Source organism: Psittacula echo (genome assembly GCF_963264785.1).
Source record: "Psittacula echo genome assembly, chromosome: 7".
Classification (NCBI taxonomy): Eukaryota; Metazoa; Chordata; class Aves; order Psittaciformes; family Psittacidae; genus Psittacula; species Psittacula echo.
The window spans coordinates 54,188,904-54,209,128 of record NC_137740.1 but is presented as its reverse complement, the minus strand read 5'-3'; the positions used below and the strand labels follow the sequence as shown (position 1 = coordinate 54,209,128).

General features: G+C 37.4%; 1 protein-coding gene across 2 annotated transcripts in view; it reads left to right on the top strand.

The window, feature by feature from the left end:
- Window positions 1-20,225, top strand: part of NR5A2 (nuclear receptor subfamily 5 group A member 2) — a gene marked incomplete at both ends in the record, with an annotated part of 94,570 nt that overhangs the window by 35,028 nt on the left and 39,317 nt on the right. For both annotated transcript variants that reach the window (XM_080624320.1, XM_080624319.1), the window contains one exon: window positions 18,646-18,765. In XM_080624320.1, the coding sequence (XP_080480446.1) occupies window positions 18,646-18,765 (120 nt within the window). The remainder of the gene's footprint in view (window positions 1-18,645; window positions 18,766-20,225) is intronic.

Sequence of the window (20,225 nt, the reverse complement as noted above, 5' to 3'; positions counted from 1 at the left end):
CTGCAGCAGTAGGAAGGAAATCTGAGGACTTGCTAAAAGGAAAGATTTAGAAGCAGAAATTCTACAGAGAGAACTGAACAGAGTGTTAGCAGGCAGGAGGATCTGCTTTTCCACTTGTTGCTTTGATAACAGATAAAAGGCTGTCATGAACTGCAGGCTACCAGCTGGGAGCAGATAGAGTAATCCTGTCAGAGGGCTGGCCCAAAACTATACAGGCATTCTTTTAAATCTTCAAGACCACAGGAAAGTTGGTTTTCCCCTACCATTGTCATCATTATTCATGATCATGTTTTTGACCCCAGTTTAACATATTGGTCTAGTAAATCTACTTAAAAATACTTTTCTGTTTGAAACAAGCAAATAGCACGTTGACAAAAACATTTCAGCTATTTCTCCAACTGCTTAAAGATTCCCAAAATAAATTCCAGAAAACTGGCTCAGGCATAAAATTCCCACAGTGTATGAAATCTGTCTTGGCTGATTGTAAAGGTATATTGCGCTCGATGTGCAGATAATCATAGAAACAATTTGTAAAATATGTCTTCCTTGTAATCAACACACTTGATAAATGAAACCTAGAGGATGTATTACTTGTAAGAGAATAGCAACAGAATGTCATTTGTTAGAAAACGAGCCACAGTGACCCCTGCATGGCACAAACAAGTGCAAACAGAATGACACAGAGCCCAGCACACCCATGCACGCCTAGCTTTGCTGGTGTGCATTGTGCCACCAAGGTCATGTTACCAACATGCTTAGACACATGCAGGACTGGGCCAACAGCATCTGTTAGCGTGTGCACAGATGCTTGACAGGCAGTGTTGCTTCAACCTGCATTATTGCAGAGAAAGAAAAAAGAAACTTAAAGATCTGATTGTCATGCTATACAGTTCATTTTAATGATATATTTAGGGGCCTAGCTTACTTTGTATTCTTATGTGCAATTACCCATATAAAAAACCACCACTCATTAGTGTTCTGTTCCACTGACTTAATTATACTCCTTAATTAAATCTTGACTAACTGGGGGTCACTGCAGTGTCAGCGGGATTTGTCATTGTTTGTCAGCAGGTGTCTGGTCACATCTATTTCTGGTTTCCCTGTTGCTGTATTCTGTTTAAGAGTCTGGTCTCTCCTAAATGGAAAGGACGATTATATGTTACCTTACTATGGTTTGTACCTCGCAAATTAAACGAAATACCAGTGAATCCATTCTGTAATACTAGCACTCTCCCAGTCCTGACATACAGGAGTTGGGAATGAAGCAAATATAAACCTTCTCAAAATATAGTTCATTACCTCTTCATTACCTCACTTGTGCTTCTTTTCAAGAGCTTATTTTTCCTGCACTCAAAAGCCATGTTCTTATTAATTTATCAGATAATCTTGTGTTCAACAGGCGTAAAAATATATTGCAAATATCAATCTAGGGATATTTCTCCTTTCCCTTACTCCTAAACATGAAATGAATTTGAAACATGACCGGCAAGAGTGAGCTAAATCAATATTACATGCATAACAAATACCACATTGCATGTGCTGCTATTGCTGTGCTGCTCAGAGTCAGAAGACCAAGGCTCCCAATACAGTGTTTCCTGAATAATTCAGTGGGAGTTCTGCATGTGCAATAAGTGCATAATGGTACCATTTCTTTCTAGTTCAAATTTGCATGTTTTGGGTTTGTTATTTTAAAAAGTTACTTAGGGGAAATATAATTCCCATGTTTACACATATAATAGGCACCTAATGTTCATCTGAATAATTGATTAGTCAAGTCAGGCTTTCATAATTAGCTATTGGCCTTCCAGTATAAGCCCACAAAACACTTGTCAATCTACAGACGTTTTTAATTTATTAATATATATCTTATCAAAAGAGCTGCAGTAGTTACCTAGAAAGCATTTATTATTTATCCTGTCAAGGTTGAGGAAGCATTTCAGTTCTAGACATATATTTCCAATCTATTGTAACTTTCTCAGAAGATTACCTTTTTGTTCTGAAAGTTTTCATGAACATTCTCTGCCTGTAAGCACTTGCTTACAGTGGAAATTGGAAAGAAGTTTGCTTCTTTCCCCTCAGCCATTCCTGTGTTACGCAGAACCTAGTGGCATGATTCATTGATTATAAATACTGTGTACCACTTTATTTGTACTCGGATACCTAAAAACCATGTAACTAGATGCCCCTAGCAGATACCCCTAATGCAGCCATAGATTCTGTGACCAGACAGATGCAGCTAGCATGTGCTTGATAGCATGTGTGACAGTGATAGTGCAGATATGAGTTGTGGAGCTATGTGGTAAATTGCAGATTTATAAGAGAAATTGTATTTATCATGAATTTCATGACCTCATTTGAACTCTGCCACTAATCTGTTTTTGCTTTCTCATGCTCCTAACCAGTTTTCAAGTGGTTGTTAAAGGAAAATATATCCACCTTACTCCAGAAACTGCATTTTGAGCCCATGATATGAAGTTGATAAAACAAGATATTTGACAGTGAAATCCAGAATTAAAATTGTTCAGTTGTTATTAGAAGTAAGTTAAAAACTAAATATCTGATAAAATGACGAGACTAGAAATTTTATGGTTTATTTTATCAAGAAAGAAACTTCATATTTCCATTGGGAGGCAGCATTTACTTCTAGCACTTGTTGAGTGTGAAACACCGAATTTAAAAAAGATGTTATTATTTATGGAAAAGGTATTGTAGTTTTCTATATATGCTATAAGTTTACTTTCCTTTGCCCCTGTTCAGAAGAATCACCTTCATTTTAGTGAAAATATATAAGCGTCTGCTTCCCATCAGTGAGATCGAGAGAAATGCTTCAAGGAATATGTAAAGTGCTTTCCTGAATCAAAGTCCTTTTGAGGCCTGTACTATTGGATGTGTATTAAGTTCCTTGCTTTATAAGTGGAAAGATACAAATATAATATCAGAATTCTAAAACCCTTTTAAACCTAAAACACTTCTATTACAGAATAGCTGGTTTAGTTTTTTTGGAAAGAACATGATGTAAAACCCACATCATAGAGGTAGAAAAAAATTATGCCCATTTTGGTGGTGTGATTTATTTAATTGTGGTTCACCACTATAAATTATGTGGTCTCATAGAATTCACACAGGTCCTTGAGCAACACTACTGCATCCTGTGTACCATACACATGGATGTATTATACATACTTACTCAGTTTCTGCTTAAAGACATAAGAAATGTTAGAATCCTTCTCTTTATAAGAAGCTTGATAACATGCCTCCCATTGAAAAATGCAAATACATTTCTAAGGGTGTCATTATAAAGTCCCTCCTCCACAATACATGTATCATGCGTTAATATAAAATTCCTCTATCTGTTTTTATATCTATTGCAAAATAAAAATATTAGATGCTATATTGCAAAGAACACAATACCTGTGAAGGATTCAGAGCCAAGTTTGCAGCTGCTGTTCTGATTTTCTATATAATGTATTTTACAGTATTAAAAGTTCAATCAGTGTTATACTAATATAATGATTTTCTATTGGGATATTTTTAAGCATAGGAGGCTCTATCTGGGAAGTATTTATAATTTAGGCTGGTGAGCTAATTAAGGATTAAAACTGTGTGAGCATTAAAATGTTCACATTCTCACTATTAACATACAAAGTTCTCACCAGTGCCCCTGTCTATTCACCTAAGAGCTCAGAAACATTTCCCAGTGGTATTATATGGCTAGCTTGGTTCTTCCATTTAGACTTTGAAAGAGCATTGTTTTCAAATGTGTTTTACAACTGCAAATAGATGTATCTGCTAAAGAGATTCATATTTTCATGATTAGACAAATGATTTGATCACAAAGCGGAAGAGATTTCATATACATAAACAATGAATTAAAAACCCTGAATAGGATTGTTAAGTCTGTTTTTCTAGGTTACTGCTAAATGAGAGCCATTATGTGGGCTTTCAGATAAACTCACAAAGCTCTTATCAGTATAAACCTGATAGATCTGCCATTATCCTTAGTGACTAACAGAAGTTATATCATTTACTTTCATTAAAAAAACATTAATCCTTTTTTAGTAACCTTCTTCTAATTCATTGATTCAATTATACAATGAACAATAAAAGTGGTATAATAAAAACACAGTATTAAAATGTGTTGAATACATAAATGTTTCATTGCAATGAGATTATTCAGTGGTTTAAAAATATTAACAATATTAATGTTATGCTCTTAGCAAACTATGTTTTTTCAGCATCTCTGTAACTATACATAAAAACACTTAGTCTTTAAAATAAGAGGTCTGAAATAGTTGCATATAGTATTACTTGTGGTCACTTCATGGACAGATTTCCTGTAAAGTTTGTGACACTCACTAGCATAGGTTGATTAAGTGACAGGAAACTGTTTATGGATGTATGCTCATATTGCTCCTAAATATTGTGAAGCCAGGCTCCTCTAATGAGATCAATTTCCCCCAAAGTTGCTGGCCTTTGGCCTAAATGAAAACAGACCAAGACTCCCAAGGTTGGACCTTGAGCTGATGCAAGTCTTGGAGACATTTTGCTTGACGGGTGGTGTGCTCAGTACATGGTAGCATTGTGAGCAACTTTCACAGCAGTGGCAGCTGCTGCAATCCCACTTACACCAGCTAAATAATTCAGATCACCAGGACGCCAGTATAGCTCTTGATCTGGCAGTTCGCATGAACTGATTGGAGTAATTCACCCAAGACTTTAATTGATTTTGTCAAAGCTAGTACTTGTTATTATTTGGCATGCAGTTATTTTTATTCATTTTTGTGGCAGAAGAGCAAAATACCATTGGTTGCATTATACATGTTACCTCAAATACCAGTACCCAGGTACAGCTGAACGGGTTTCTGTGTGAGACAGTTGATGTTACTGGTTGCTGTGAAAAGCTGGCGTGATTTCTGCGAGCATTCCTAGACAAGAGAAGAAGAATGCACTTCATATTTTCATCAGTCATCCCATTACAGATTTACTTTTAATTCTTTCAGCAAAGCAGATTATTAAAAGCAACGACCTGAGGTCTTCATTCAGATATCAGACTTGCAATCCTGTATAATGTGCACCGCAGGGCATAGGTCACACTGACGAGTCTGTTAATGTAGTCACTCTGGGATAAGATCAATCTCCATACTTCACCATATTGATCTAATAGCTCATTGGCACTTCCCTCTTTGAATTGATTAGCTCATGTGTGAAAAGAGATTGATGGGTTTCTGACCCTGAGGAGTCTGTCAGAGGCACACCCATGGCAGGGGAAGTGGATGTTTTCCCTGCTTCATTTGGGTGGCTCATTATGTGGATGTCTCATAGGGAATAAGGGTCATAACATTGTTTTATGAATTATTTACACCAAAATAGAAGGGGTTTGCTTCATTTGATGTTCTACGTTTACTGAATCCATTCTAAACAGAGCATGAAGAAATACACATGAATGGCCAAATGTACCAAATATTTGTGTAAAGGAAACCACCACCTATAAGTGACCTTAAAAAGCAATTTTACTAATATAAGGTAATCATAATAGATATGAGGGTAGGAATAGACTTCATGGGTCATCTAGTCCATTCCCCTCATGCAATGACAGAATATTGATGATATCTAGAAATTAATTACATTTTAATTGCATATTCTGGATAAGTACTTACGCTGAATCTAGTTCAGACATCTCATGGAACTTCACAGTGCACATTGCACTGTAAAAAGAAGAAATTTGCATGCAACATGTGAGCTAAAAAATAAACTATGCACGTTTCTCAGTTGTTAGAAGTACCCCCCCACCAAAAAAAAAAAACAGATTCAACTCCATTTATCAAACAGTCATATATTTGCACAATGCATGTATTTGACACAGTAGATTGGATTTTGGTGCTGTGTCTGCTCATGCAAGAGGAAATGTAAAAGAAGCTGTCGCCAGAAGCTGAATTTAGAAGTTGGCTTATGTTAGGTTGCACTTAAAAAATGTGTGCATTATCAGAGCCTTCACAGATATAAAGCAATAAAACTAAGGGCCAGCTCCTTAAAGTCTTCTGTTGAAGCCCAGGAGTTTTTGTATTCCTGTCTGCATATGAATTGTGAAATCCGTCTCAAAGATACTTACAATGAAATAATTTCTTACATACTGTCCAAGCTCAGGATACTGTATAATACCATACCTAGGAATGGGTCACGTAGCAAGTCAGGTTATATGGTTATACCACGGTACGAAAAATATTAAGCAAAATATTCACACAGTGTTGTTAAGCTGATGCTTATATTTCTGTAAGGAGACAGCCTGCTTCACTAAAATCTTGTTGTATTATTTAACTGGACATTCTGGGTTTATTTAGGGGGCTGGCAGTTTAAACTGAAAACTAGATAATTTTATTTACAGAGAAGTGTCTATGCAGTCGAGCAACCCTTTTTAACTATTAGATTTATGGTAGAATATACAAGTACTGCATAAAAACAAAGTAGTCCCTTTCCTAAAGACCTTATATTCTAAAAGAAACAGACCCTCAGGCAGATAAGTTAAAAAATAAAAAAAAAAAAAAGAGAGCCAAGGAAAGAATTCAATCCATTACCTGTTAGTGAAATGGTGCTGAATATTTCTATAATCTTACATTCATTTATAGGTATAAATCATTCAAGCTTATTTTATGTACCATGAAAATTGCCCTGGTATAGACTTCAGTAACCACATTATCAAAGTTTCAATACACCTCAGATAAACTTACCAGAAGCAGAATCGTGGTGCACTTTGAGAAGTCTGGGATAAATCTGGGATTCATAAATAAGTCTACTTACATTTGGGTATCAAAGTTATATTTTAGTCGTGGTAAATGCTAAAAAATAAAACTCATATTAAACTTACTTACAAACAAAAATAACTAATACTCAGATGTAGATTAATAGTAGATTGCCAGACACTTGAACACGAGGTGTACAAAAAATTATTGCTTGAAGAAAATATTGCCATTTTATTAGGATCTCTTGCCCAAGGACCAAGTTTCTGCATGTGGGTGAACACTAAGAAATGAGCAACCTGATTTTGTTGCTCATTGCCCCAGCTGTATGCAGAAATGAGCTAAGAAAAAAATCTTTAGAGGTACAGAATGTCTCCCTTTTTCCTAAGTTCACCTCTACTCTTCTATTGTATACAGATGTGTAGGAACCCAATTTAAAGACTGAAATTTTGATACCTGTGTTCAGCTGTGACAACAGAGAAAACCAGAGGCTGGCTGAGATGTCACAGTCCACAGTAATTTTTACACGTAAGGTTCCTGCTCAGTCTGTGTTTTGTACCAAAGAAGTTCCACTCACCAACATAAAAAGCAGCCCAAATGAAAAGTTTCTTCAAGAATATTTTTAAACATTAATATTAATCTTAACTGCAGTTTTAATGTCTATATGGGACCTGGGCAGATTTCTTACAACCTTCATTTAATGATACTTCAAGGATTTCCACATTAGAATACAGGAAACAGGAAGTGGGAATAAATGAAACAAAGCCAAATGAAAGGCTAAATGGAAAAAACATTTTAATACACACTTGCCTATTCCTTAAACATTCATTCAATCAACACTTCCTGTGATTTTTTTTAATAGCATGTCTCTGCTATTTTACACTTGACTTTGTCAGGAAAGCAGCTGATTTTTTTGAAGATTATGTTCATAGTTGAAAGAATTTAGCTAGATGGTAGTTGCTGCATGCTGAGAGCCTCCTGCAATGCTTTTAAGATGTAAAGAGAAATACTAAGGCTTTTGGATCATACCCACATACAGTAATTCATTGGATCATGCATCACTGGTTCTCACTACCTCTCCACAACCTTCTTGTGTGACTTGGGCTTCCTTTGGTGGTGTTTTTAAGCAATTTTTTCTATCAAGTCGGATGGATACTGGTTTAATACATGACAACCCCCATCCATAATGCTGAATTTTCTTTCACTTTCTCCCGTACCATTGGGTCTTCTTTCTCATTTAGTCTCTGTCCCAGTGACTCTGTTACTGCTGAAGCCCCTGGGATGCAAGACAACTTCTCTCTATTTTTTCTTCATCAGTTTATCATCTCCTTTCACAGCTTGACTGAAGATACTTTTTCTCATGATTTCTTACTGCTTTTGCTGTGGCTTTTTTTTCTTTGCTGTTCTATTACAAAACAGAGGAAAACACAGTGGAATACATTTGTATGGTGAGTGCAGCATTTTACGATAATGCCAGCCTCTGTTGCCAAAGCTGTATTACAGGTGACTTTCTGTCCTGTTTTGCATAGTATAGCTCCCAGTCTTGGGACTTCAGATCCATATATTTCAGTGATTCAAATATGATCAGAGGAAATATCTGCCCTTACATAGCTAGATGTTTGTCAAAACTATTAAGAGGATTATGAAAAGTAAAATGTAAACCAACATATTTTAATTCCCCCAAAAGACTGCAATGCTGTGCAATCAAAAGATAAAAAACATTTAAAATACAAAACTGCTGATTTGATGATATCTAGAAATTATATGGAACATCCAGTGTACTAGATTTTCATGTGGTTTGTCAGTGTCCAACCCTGGCTATCACTAATACTTACCTGGAAAATTATTCTTCTCTCATTGACACCATTGTAAAGGAGTAACTCCTTTTTAGTCATGGCATCAAATTACTTATATTTTCCCATTGGTATAACTGCAAATATAGTCCCATGCTGTATACACAAACCAACCTTTGTAGGTGTAATCTGTTAAAAGATTAAGGTTATATTTCTCTATGGCTTGCCCTTTTCCCAAACTCCACACTCCCTTGAATAGCTGTACTGGAAATGAACACAAATCCTATTAAAAAGAAGAGTAACCACATAGAGTAATTTAACAAGAGCCAATGTAAGTAACTCTAGTGTTCATGCATGCAAAAACCAGTGTTCTGGGGCATGCAGCCCTTGGAAGAGCAGGACCCTAAGTGTGTTGAAAGATTACTCTGCCTGCCTGTTACCATATTAAAGAACCTTTCCAAAATTAGCACGTCTCTTGTGTTACAAGTTAAAAATATTTTCCATATTATACTTAGGTGACTGAGTTTTAATAGAATATTTATTTTGTGGAAAATAAGTTTAGTTCTTACCAGGACTTTGGCTTTAATATGAACAATCCTGCCCTGTGTGTTGTATTGATCCCTGTCAAAATCTGACGTTGCTGTTTCTTGAGAAATTTTACAAATTAGATCTAATGGAGGAGCTAAAGTTTGCGTATACTCTTAGAATCAGTGTCAGCTGCAAAAATGGTGTAGCTGTAAGAAAAATGAAATCATAACTTATCCAATAAATCACCAAACAGGAAAGGAACATTACATATTAGAAATCCTTTCATGTAATACTAAAATATGTGTGACTTGGAGAAGACCACAGAGACTTCAGTTGAAGGCTGCTGTACAATAGAGTGAAACTGTTTATTCAGTATATTTAGAATAAATTCACCAGCAGTACCATAAAACTTACTAGACTCAGTCTTGTCTTCTGATTCCCCAAAGGACATCATTGTGCATCCTAAAAAGCAAATTAGACCAACAAGGCTAACAATATATTGAGCGGGCCTAATTTTGATTTTGTTCATGTGGAAGTCAAAGGACTTGTGTTCACGCAAGTGAAGAGTATGGCCCAGCACATTTCTGCAGTTCATTTGTTGGCATCAGAAAAAACAGGTGTATTTCCAGAGTAATTCAAGGGAACCAAACAGTTTTAGTACTAAAATTGCTACACAAACTACATAGCATTATCTGATTTTTGATTTTTAAATTCTAGACCCTTTATGTGTAAACTTATGCTGTACTAACATCAGTAGAGATACTCACAGGAGTAGGATTTTGAAGATCAATTCTACAGGCTCAGTCTTGAAGAAGGCACCTTCTTCTTCACCCTGCAAAACAGGTGCTGAGGAGAATTAATTTCCTCTTTACTTCTCTTTGCATTCACCTTGACAGGGAAGAAACAATGCGTTGTAAGCAAAATTTTCAGTTGGGACTAAAAAGAAATCTTTTTCTTATTTTCAGTTAAAATAACCCACCCAAAAAAGAACCTAAGGAAAACACATTTATAATTCATCAGAAATAATGCTGACTGTGAAATACTAAGTAATTTTCATGCAGTTTGCACAGATATGAATGTGAGGAAAAGGAGAAAAAATAGGAGTGTTACATGTTTGATTTGACACGCTATATAATATCCATATATATACACACACAGAGTTTTTGCAACAACCCTTCACCTAATCTTTGAAGAACTGAGATTTGTCATTTACCTTTTCCTTAATGGAGCGGGAATACTCTCTAGAGTACAAAGATCCATAAAAGAAAGGTCTTATTCTGTAGCAGGATCACCATCTGCTGCTTGCCCATATTCCCTTCAGCAACCTGAGGCCTCTAGACTCATGCATCTTGTGTTATATTCCTGCAAGAAAACCGGATGAGTGTGACCTGATGCTCAAGACTGCTTTTATTTAAAGTATTTTGACATAATAGAGGACTAGCACCGAAACTGAGAAAAGGTTGGTCACTGCTCCTTTGATCCCTTCTTCTGCAGTGATCTTACACACACACAGCTGTCCAGTGGCATGCAAGGGGAAAAGCTGTTACAAAGACATATTTCTCCCCATGTATGTTTGCTAAGCAGGAAACACCCCACACCATTCAGAGCATGGGCAGCACATATTCACATTTTGGAACAGTGGGGATTTTTAAAGGTATGATGTTGCTTGGTGCTATAAATTTCTTATCTGTGTCCTATAAAGAAACTGAAAAGTGGCTTGATATTCCAATTTCTAATGGATGCATGAGGAGGAACTTAATGAAGCATTTTAGTCCTCTTTTCCTCTCTGTAGGTTCTCTGCTGTTGAATACAGAGTGAGAGTGTTAGTCTTTCTTTCAGCGTGGTACCCAGCAGTTAGTTACTTTCCTTTATCTGGATACTGATTCACATAAGGCATATAGGAAGTTAGTATCTTGGATAGATGAACTCCCTTCTGAAATGAGCTGACAGTGACTAATGGATTCAGAAGTCATTGAAGGAAGAAGGATACACACAGATATGCAGGCACACACCAAATATAATTGCACCATTGTAACAACCTCTTTACATGCTGAAAAGGAGCAGGAAAAGGCAAACACTGAAGTATTTCTGTATTTCTTTTCATTTTTAAATCATGAAAGAAAGGAAAATGCTACCAAACTTAGGAAGATTTTATACTCACTTTACACTACAGCTATATGGCAACAGGGCACTTACTGAACCCAACATGAGCTTTTAAAGATCACTCCCTTCCTTTACCTAGAAATTTTATATAACACACAGGTTTCTAGTTTACTAGAGCTGGAACAATCATAGTTAATATTAAATCATTTTTTCTTGAACTTTGTATCATTTTATTAGCGAGGTTATAGGTAGCAATCACATTTTATTAGTGCATTCACTGATTCTGAAAGTTATATGCTTTTACTTTTAAAACTGCACTGGCTGTTAGGAGCAGCTTTTTGATAGCAACCTTGCACAGGAGGTTTCCCACTATTAGCAGGAACCCATCTGGAGAGTCCAAATCCTTCTCTACCTATGTAATGATTTAGAAACCACATACGCATTCAGGAGTAAAAATTAGCCTCTGGAGCGCACTACTTCTTATAAAACTTTGATTTGGGGCTATTTGCTTCACTATAGCATAAAAAAATGGAGTAACAACTCAAGCTATATGTCTGGAATGACTTGTGAGTGAAAGAAAGTTCAACCATCCCTTGAACCTGTATGCTTCAGGCTGAACAGTTCAGACAGATGTTTAATCACTTCATATTCACTAGGAAATGGCTATTCAAATGGCCGTAGAATTTAAAAGTGGCACTATGAGATGAATGCTTGGTGTTATTTCTATATTGGCATTCCCTTTTAGAAGCATAAGTAGAAACAATTGAGCCGAATCCAACACAGTTTTATCACATAAGTTTCCATTATCATTTTGGGGTTTTTTTAATCATTAGATACCCTTTTAAATTTTTAGTAGCAGAAAAGCCCAAAGCTATAGTGTGAGTAGATGCAAACGAAAAGAGATGAAAAAGGATTCTTCAGCTTCTCAGAAAGGGAGGTGTAGACTGGGCGAAAGGTGAGTGCATTGTTTAACTGAATCTGCAGCAATAATTAAAAGGGAAATATTTAACTTAGAGCAACACAAGAACCCGGTGACCTTGAAACTTTTCACAGGTAATTCATCAAGTGTCAGGCTGAAAATACCTCTTCAGAAGAAAAATTGTAATAAATCTGTAGTTGTTGGTTACAGTATGCTGAATATTGTGAAACACTTTCCTAAAAGAAAGACACAGTTTTGATAAGATTAAGGTGCATTTCAGCAAAGCATACATATTATTCTTCATTTTTCTGTTTGGCAATTTCAATGTTCTTCTTCAGAGAAAACAAAAGTTTATAATGATTAACATTCTGTGCTGTGGGAAGCATGCAATCTACAACAATACTACTCTTGTGTCACACTAGCCTTTCTCATCTATAATATAAGCACAAATAGTTTTTCAGATGAGTAACCAGCATTTCTGAGATAAGTCCTTCCTTTAACTACAATTGATAATGCATGATTGTATTTCAGTGTTGACAGAGGCCACAGTGAGCCTGACAAACTTCCACTGAGTCCTATACCAAAAGCTGAGGGCCCAGTTGAGTGGAACTCTAGGGTTTAGCAGGTAAATGTGACATTTCCATCCCCAGTCCCAGACCATGGTTTTGTCCTGCCAAGATACAATGTGTCACCACAGTACTCAGGATTATACCTTCACACTTCAAATTGAGTGCTTCCTCACCTCCTGGAAATATCCTATGTGGCTTGCATTGTACTGATAAGATAAATGATGCAAGCTAAGAATTGTATCTAAATGTATTCTTATGCATGCCTGTTTTCTAATGCTTGTTAGCAGAGAACTCAGAAAAGTGATTTAAACTCATATAATTCCAGCTGGCAGTGGAGGAATTTGGGCATGCAGCCAGGGAATTCTGTGTTCATACCTGTGTTCAGATATTTAACAGTATGAAGTTCCCTGTGCAGATAAGCAATACCACGTGAATCTTTCACAGTGAACACAAAGAAGTGTCACAGTTCTACCAGGCTCCTGGGTTCTATTAAACCCCTGGGAAAAAAGGTCAATGGACTCAGTGGAGGGGGCACATCTTTGTCCCTCTCTTTTCACAAATCTGATTTATTAAATGTTTTAAATGGGGAACACTATTTTGTACTGAAATTGAAGAGTAAGCTAATATAGGGAGCACAGTGACCCTTCCTGGCTTGTTGCATAGACTGTCGTACTGCACTGTGACCCACCTTCATCCATTCCTATTCCAAGACACATGAACTCCTCCTGACCCAGGCATACAGCAGTTCTGCTCTGGTGCTTTACGAAGAAGAGTTGGGATGGCCTGTGGCTGGGACAACAAGTGCTGCAGCAAATAGGCTGTGCAAGTAGTGATTCCTTTCTGAGTGGGGAAGAAAGAGAGAGAAAGCATACTAAAGGTTTCTTTCACAGTGGTCAAGTTACTGAAATATCAAATAATACTGACACTGTGCACATTTCTGCCATGAGGTTACAGAAGATGTTTTCACATCGACACAGGAAGGGCAAAATCTTAAAACCTTATCAGAATGTAATGTATTACATCCTGCCATCTGCCTGTACATAAAACACCCGTCAGTGGATATTGCATGGGGAAAGTGACTGCACAGTGTCTCATTCACCATCTTGATCTGTTTAGCTACCAGCATTCCCGATGCTGGAAGACCCTTTCTGCATAATGAGCTATGCTCTTACATTAGTTTATTCTGGCTAGACTGGTAGTAGGCAGCACAGTGGGGTGGTGCTGGGTGATTGTGTCAATGACCATTTGTCTTCCAGGTTATAACTTGGGGAATATGCCACAAGTAGTCCCAACAAGCATGAGATACAAGGTTATGGATGACACCAAATTCTGACATGCTTCCTTTGTCCTTGCTGTAAGCATAGGTAAATACGATGATGGTACAGGAAATAGGATTTACCTACTGCCACATATTAATGCTATCAGAAAGCTATTCCTTGCTCCATCTTTGTATCCATATTGTTTGAGAAAGCACACAATGCACATGTGCACTTTCACCTCTGCAATTTCTCCTGCCTGTGCTAGTGACAATTGCAATCCTCTGCTTCTCTAAACACAAAATACTTGCTCCTTCTTTGTGCCAGCAGCATGACTTACTGTCACACAAACCGTCTAAGCCTGCATCTCATCCAAGCTCATCATCCTCACATTCAAGGTTTTTACCTGACATTCAACTTCCCTTATGTCTTCTCTCACCACATGCCTCCCTGTTCTCTTCCTTCAAAGCCTCCTCCTAAGCACTCTCTTTAATTCCCTTGTCACTTAGCAGCAGTTTTACAAGTGTGATGTTTTACTCTTCATACTCATAACATTATTACTCTTCCATGCCACCCTGCATGCTGGAAATGATCTATTTCTTTTCAGTCACACACGCTTCCTCCACATCTTTCCTTAAAAGACATTTCTTCAGCAACAGTTTCCAGTTATGCTATCCCCACTGGTGTGTCTTCATCTGAATGCCACCGGCCAGAGAGGACCTAAATTTAACCATCTAGGCACAGTATTCGGTCATGTTTTTCCTTGAGGCTAGGTAGCTGTCAAGTGGGTATCTCATTTGACAGTTTGTTTAGGTAAGAACTGGGTTACACTATCCTTATGTCAACTTTCTGTTATGGCAGGGAGCAGCTGCAACTTTGGGTAATGTTCTTGCAGCAACTGGTTGTTGACTGTATGATGGTTAACTTCTAGTTACAAGCATTCCCCATAGTTGAGACAAATGGCACTTTTTTCTTGTTATTAAAACATTGATAATACTGGTAAAGACCTCCACAAACTGAAAAACTTCAAAGTTTAGCCAATAGTTCAAGTTTATGAGCTTGTTCTAATTGAATGTATACCACAGTTGAAAATTACATTGATTATAGCTAAGACCCAGGCTAGAGCTAAGTTATCTTTGTGACAAAATCTTACCTTTTCTCCTGCTTACCTTGTTAATGGTGGACTGGAATGCTTTGACTTTGGAGCTAGAAAACTCAAGTCCACAAGGAGCTTTTTCCGCAGAGGACCTTCCTCTTCAGAACTCACTCTCCAGCCACCAAAACTTAAGCCTCTTTGCCTACAGGGTCACTTTAAGTCACATACTTGTTTCAGTGAAAGGCTGATTTTTTAGTTTTGCCAGATAATATGCTTCTGCAACTCATTTATTGATATGCCACGGAAACACAAAGGTGTTACTGTTCTGGCTGAAGTTACACACGTTGTAAGATTTACCAGCTCATTCTAACATAAGAAGTGATGTGTTACCATTTTTGTTCCTTGTGATCTACATTGTTTTCTATTTTTCATTTCATATGTATTAGCAGAGATAAAGTATGTGATTTTTGTCATCTACATGCAGAAGTAAGCTGGAATTGATCACTTGGCTTACAATTTAGTAATCAATGATCCTCCTTAAAGTCATCTCTGTTTCTTCCTAGTGCAAACTGGGAAAAATTCTGCTGCCCCACCAGCTTTTGCAAAATGGCAAAAGCAGCTGGAACTAATAGTCTTCTGAAGGCAATACTGTGTTTCGGATGTGTATTGTGCTTTTTATGCTGTTTTACAGGCTTTCACAGGTTAAATTACAGTGAATGCAGAGGAGCAGGTTTTGTGAACCACTAGCAGATGTTCGCTGTTGCTAGTTCTATGAGTCTTGTCAAACAGCAGGAACAGACTATGTGCAAAACATTTTTCTTATGATTTTGCCATCTCTTACTGTTCTCACAGCACTGGCTCGGTAATGATATGGTAAAGCTTGGGAGGTAAGCTTTGATTGCAGACTAGCTGCTGTCGGGACCTTCAGAAAGCCAGACCTGCAAAGCGCAGTTTGTTTTCAAAAGCCTGTGGCTAAGACAGATGGGTTAGCTGGAAATATGTCATTTATAATATAATCAAATGCTTGACCTCTTATTCAGGTATTAGTTGTTGTGACATGGATGCTGAATGTTTAAACTGTCTCACAGTTTGTTTCATGCAGATGGAAGCTGTGATAGCTTTGTGTGAAATGTTAATTTTGGATGAAATTACCATACTAGCATGAGTTGTTTGATTTTTGTAACACCTTGTTGTACAGAGGAGAAAATTATCACAGAACAGCTTCATGTAAAAAGCAAGAGTATTAGAATCTGTAAGTTTAAAATATTTTCTTCAAATTATGCCTTATTTTAAACCTGTCGTAAGTTTGGTTGACACACTATCAATATCGAAATCTACTGTCCTCTCTTGAGCTAATGAGTCACTTGGTTGGAATAGTTTTTGTAGTTAAATATATGCTGTGGGGACAGAAAGAGATCTTTAATACAGAATCAGCTTTGCTCTGTGATCTGAACAGAAATGAATTATCATGGGCACAGACAGCATAGGGATGGAGCAAGGCTGAGTCTGTGACAGCACTAGCTTTACTTTGACTTAGTAATATATCCATCTACGGAGTCCACACCTCTTTCTTTCCTCCATCTCTATTGCCAATGGATATGCAGCTTCTAGGAGTTATCTGAGCATACATGTATTAAAGGTGACTGTAGGCAGCTGTGATAGAAGGTTATTCTTTATAAGGGGAAGCCAAAGCACGCAAAGCATTTGAAGTACCAGAATTGAGAGTGTTTGCACAATACTAATTCAGCCTTTTGTGTCTATGCATTAAAAGCTGCTATTAAAAAATGCAGATTTTTTTTTTTTTTTTTTAAGAGCAAAGGTGGGGATTTTAAAATAAAATTAAAATAAAACCAAACCCCATGAAAATTATATCATCCTGTAGATAAAGCAGCAGTGGAAGGAAGGAGTTGCATAGTCTTCCAGCAGAGATACCTGTTGCAGTCATGGAGCAGGCAAAAGAAAGAACTGAGGGTCCTAGAGCAGGCTATGTTGGAGGATGTGATCTGCTGCACACAGGTTCTTCTGCCCTTTTCTCCACTGGCTTTCTCCCTTTCTCTCCTGATCGCATCTGCTTGCATAGTCCAGCAAGAGGGAATAATTTGAGACAGATACCTAAAGGAGAGAAAATGGGACAAGAAAAGCTGGGAGAAGACTGTGAATGGAGAGCAAGTAAGTTGAGTGAAGGAGGCAAACAGACTTTAGTGTTTAAGATGTTGATGTCTGAGCTATATGGCAAGTGACTGACAAGATGCAGACAATACTAGGTAACTTTCAGAGGTGACACTACAAAAATCCATTAGTAACAAATGTTACTTCCTTCTCTACTACACAATCAGTAAAGAAGCTTGAAAGAATAAAGTTCAAAAATCCATTAGGTCATAGCTGATAAAATTTGACAACATCTATTGCATTATCCAATTCAGCTCATGCAAGTTTGCATTATGATGTGGTTTTCTCTACATTATGAAATATAGTTCTAAAGCAAGTGAAATTAGAGCTCATGAAAAGCAATTTTAATAGTTCCATGTCCCAGAAATTTAATTTCTGCACTTTAAATACTCTCTTTGCTAATTTATTATTTAATTTTATAAATTTTAATTTATAGCATTTTTAATCTGTTCAGCAATTGCTATCTATGTAGGTTCTTAGAGGCCTTTTAACTATATACATGTTATTAACACATCTGCACCAGACACTTAATTGTAGCGAGGCTAATGTATGCATCTCTTAACTCTTTCAGGACACGTCTGAAGTCAAAGACATTGTTTGATTTTAGGAAGAAACCAGTAAGTTCAGTAAGAACAGGTCCAGAGGGTATCGGTGCTTACCATGACTAAAATTCATAGTCTGTCTTCCATGGAAATGGAAGAAAACATATCACAAATTAGTGGAAATCTTAATTATTTTTCAGTCTTTAAAGGGAATAAAACTGGAGACAACACAGTTGTAATAGGGACAGTTTAGTTATATACTTTGTTCTATCATATGCACATCCCAAATAACAATGCACAAAAACTTAACGTAGGTTGCTTGTGCTGAGTGCCCAGTATACTTCTTCTATGACCTAATGCATTATATGTATTACTGCTTACTACTGCTTTAGCCCACTGGTGACACCTGAAGCTGCTCAGCTTCTGTTTATGAAGAAGTTCTCTTCTTTTTTCATAGTACCACCACCATCTCACTTCACTTTTTCCTTTGAAAGGGACCTATCTCTGACATGGACTTGTTGCAGCAATAATGCTCTTAAACCCGTAGATACCTTACTATTTCCAGAATCTGATGTACAAGGATGGAGGTTATGGGAAATTCCACATTAGCATTATTTCTGTTCTTGTTTTGGGTAAAATAATATCGCATTTCCATGAGCATACCGTAAATATACTGTTATTACTATTACTTTGCATAACAAAACTATAATTCTGCCTTCCTAGAATGTAATCAGCAATAAATATTCTTTACATTTCATGGATAAGGGCTTCAAGCAATGCCCTATTTATTCAGCTGAGAATAGCAGTTTTGCGAATGAATAATTTTTGATAGCATTTCTGTTCTCATGACACTAACTAGATGAAGGACTGACTCCACAGTGTGATGTAAGACTTACTCTCCGAGTGATGTCACCAATGTTCACATTTGCTTTACAGGTTGATGACCAAATGAAGTTGCTTCAGAACTGCTGGAGTGAACTCTTAATTCTAGATCACATTTACCGGCAAGTGGTACATGGGAAAGAAGGCTCCATCCTTCTTGTTACCGGGCAACAAGTGAGTATGTGGTCTTCGAGAAGTATTGATGGCTTTTCAGTAATCATTTTCAAAATAGCAGGGGTTTAACTAGGTCAGAAGCACTCCTGTGTTCTCAGAGATTCTCCACAAATAATGTAGATAAAATGACTTGTGCACTCTGTTCCTAGTCTGCTGATTAGAGTTAAACTTATAAAAGCAGATATAATCATAAGCACTTTGCTTCTCAAATATGCTTGTATACCTCAGTGATTGAAAAATAGCAAATGAGAAGTGTTTCTCAAGAAGTTGTACTTCCTTGGGGCTAGAATGGTTTCTGACAGCAACAACACCACTCCCAAACCTTATGTTTTAGGTCTAAGCAATTATAGCTGATTTTCCCATCAGAATTGTGGTTTACTCCAAAGAAACAGTAGCTAGGCCAGAAACTTAGAGAACCTGCAACTACTACCTCAGAAATCCAGTTTTTAGAGATATATGCACATGTATGAGAAACTGGGCAGCTGAGACATCTAATCCCCAGAAAACTATTTAGTCCATAGGATATAGAGGCAGCTATTGTCTCAGGAGTGTTCCTAGATATGCAGCCTGCAGCTTCTGTACAGCTTTCCAAGGCTTAATTTTCTTCAGGTGTCAGATGCATAGATCTGCCAAAATGAAAGAGCAATAATGTGGCAAATCCTAGGAAAACTGTGAGAAACCCCAAAGGAAACAGAGAGTTTTGTCTCCCTCATACTTTCCAAAGCACAAAGAACAGGTCAGTAAAATAACAACCTTATTTCTAAGATTCTTATTCTGATTATAACAGAAAAAAATCCCACAGTATCAAAGAGAAGTAAAGTGTGCCTGTAAATATGTTCCTGATTCAAAGTGAAAACACACAATGGCCTATGGGCACTTAAGTAGCTGCAAACTGAACCTGCCTCCATTTATACAGACATGGAAGAAGCTCCTTTTAATAAGATACTGTCGTGGTTTAAGTCCAGTCAGTAATTCAGTACCACGTAGCAGTTTGCTCACTCCCCCCCCTTCCTCCCCCAGCTGCTGGAGGGACGGGGTGGAGAATCGGAAGAATGTAACTCCTATGGGTTGAGATAAGAACAGTCCAGTAACTAAGGTATAACACAAACCACTACTGCTACCACCAATAATAATAATGATAAGGGAAATAACAAGGGAAGAGAATGCAACCGCTCACCACCCACAGATTGATACCCAGCCCGACCAAGCAGTGATCTAGCTCTTCCAGGTAACTGCCCCCAGTTTATATAGTGGGCATGAGGTGCTGTGGTATGGAATACCTCTTTGGCTAGTTTGGGTCAGGTGCTCTGCCTCTGCTTACTCCCGGCTTGCCCTCCTCCCTGGCAGAGCATGAGACTCAGAAAGTCCTTGGTCAGGGTAAACATTGCTTAGCAACAGCGTCCAGCGCAGGGCAACTAAGATGATTAAGGGAGTGGAGCATCTCCCTTATGAGGAAAGGC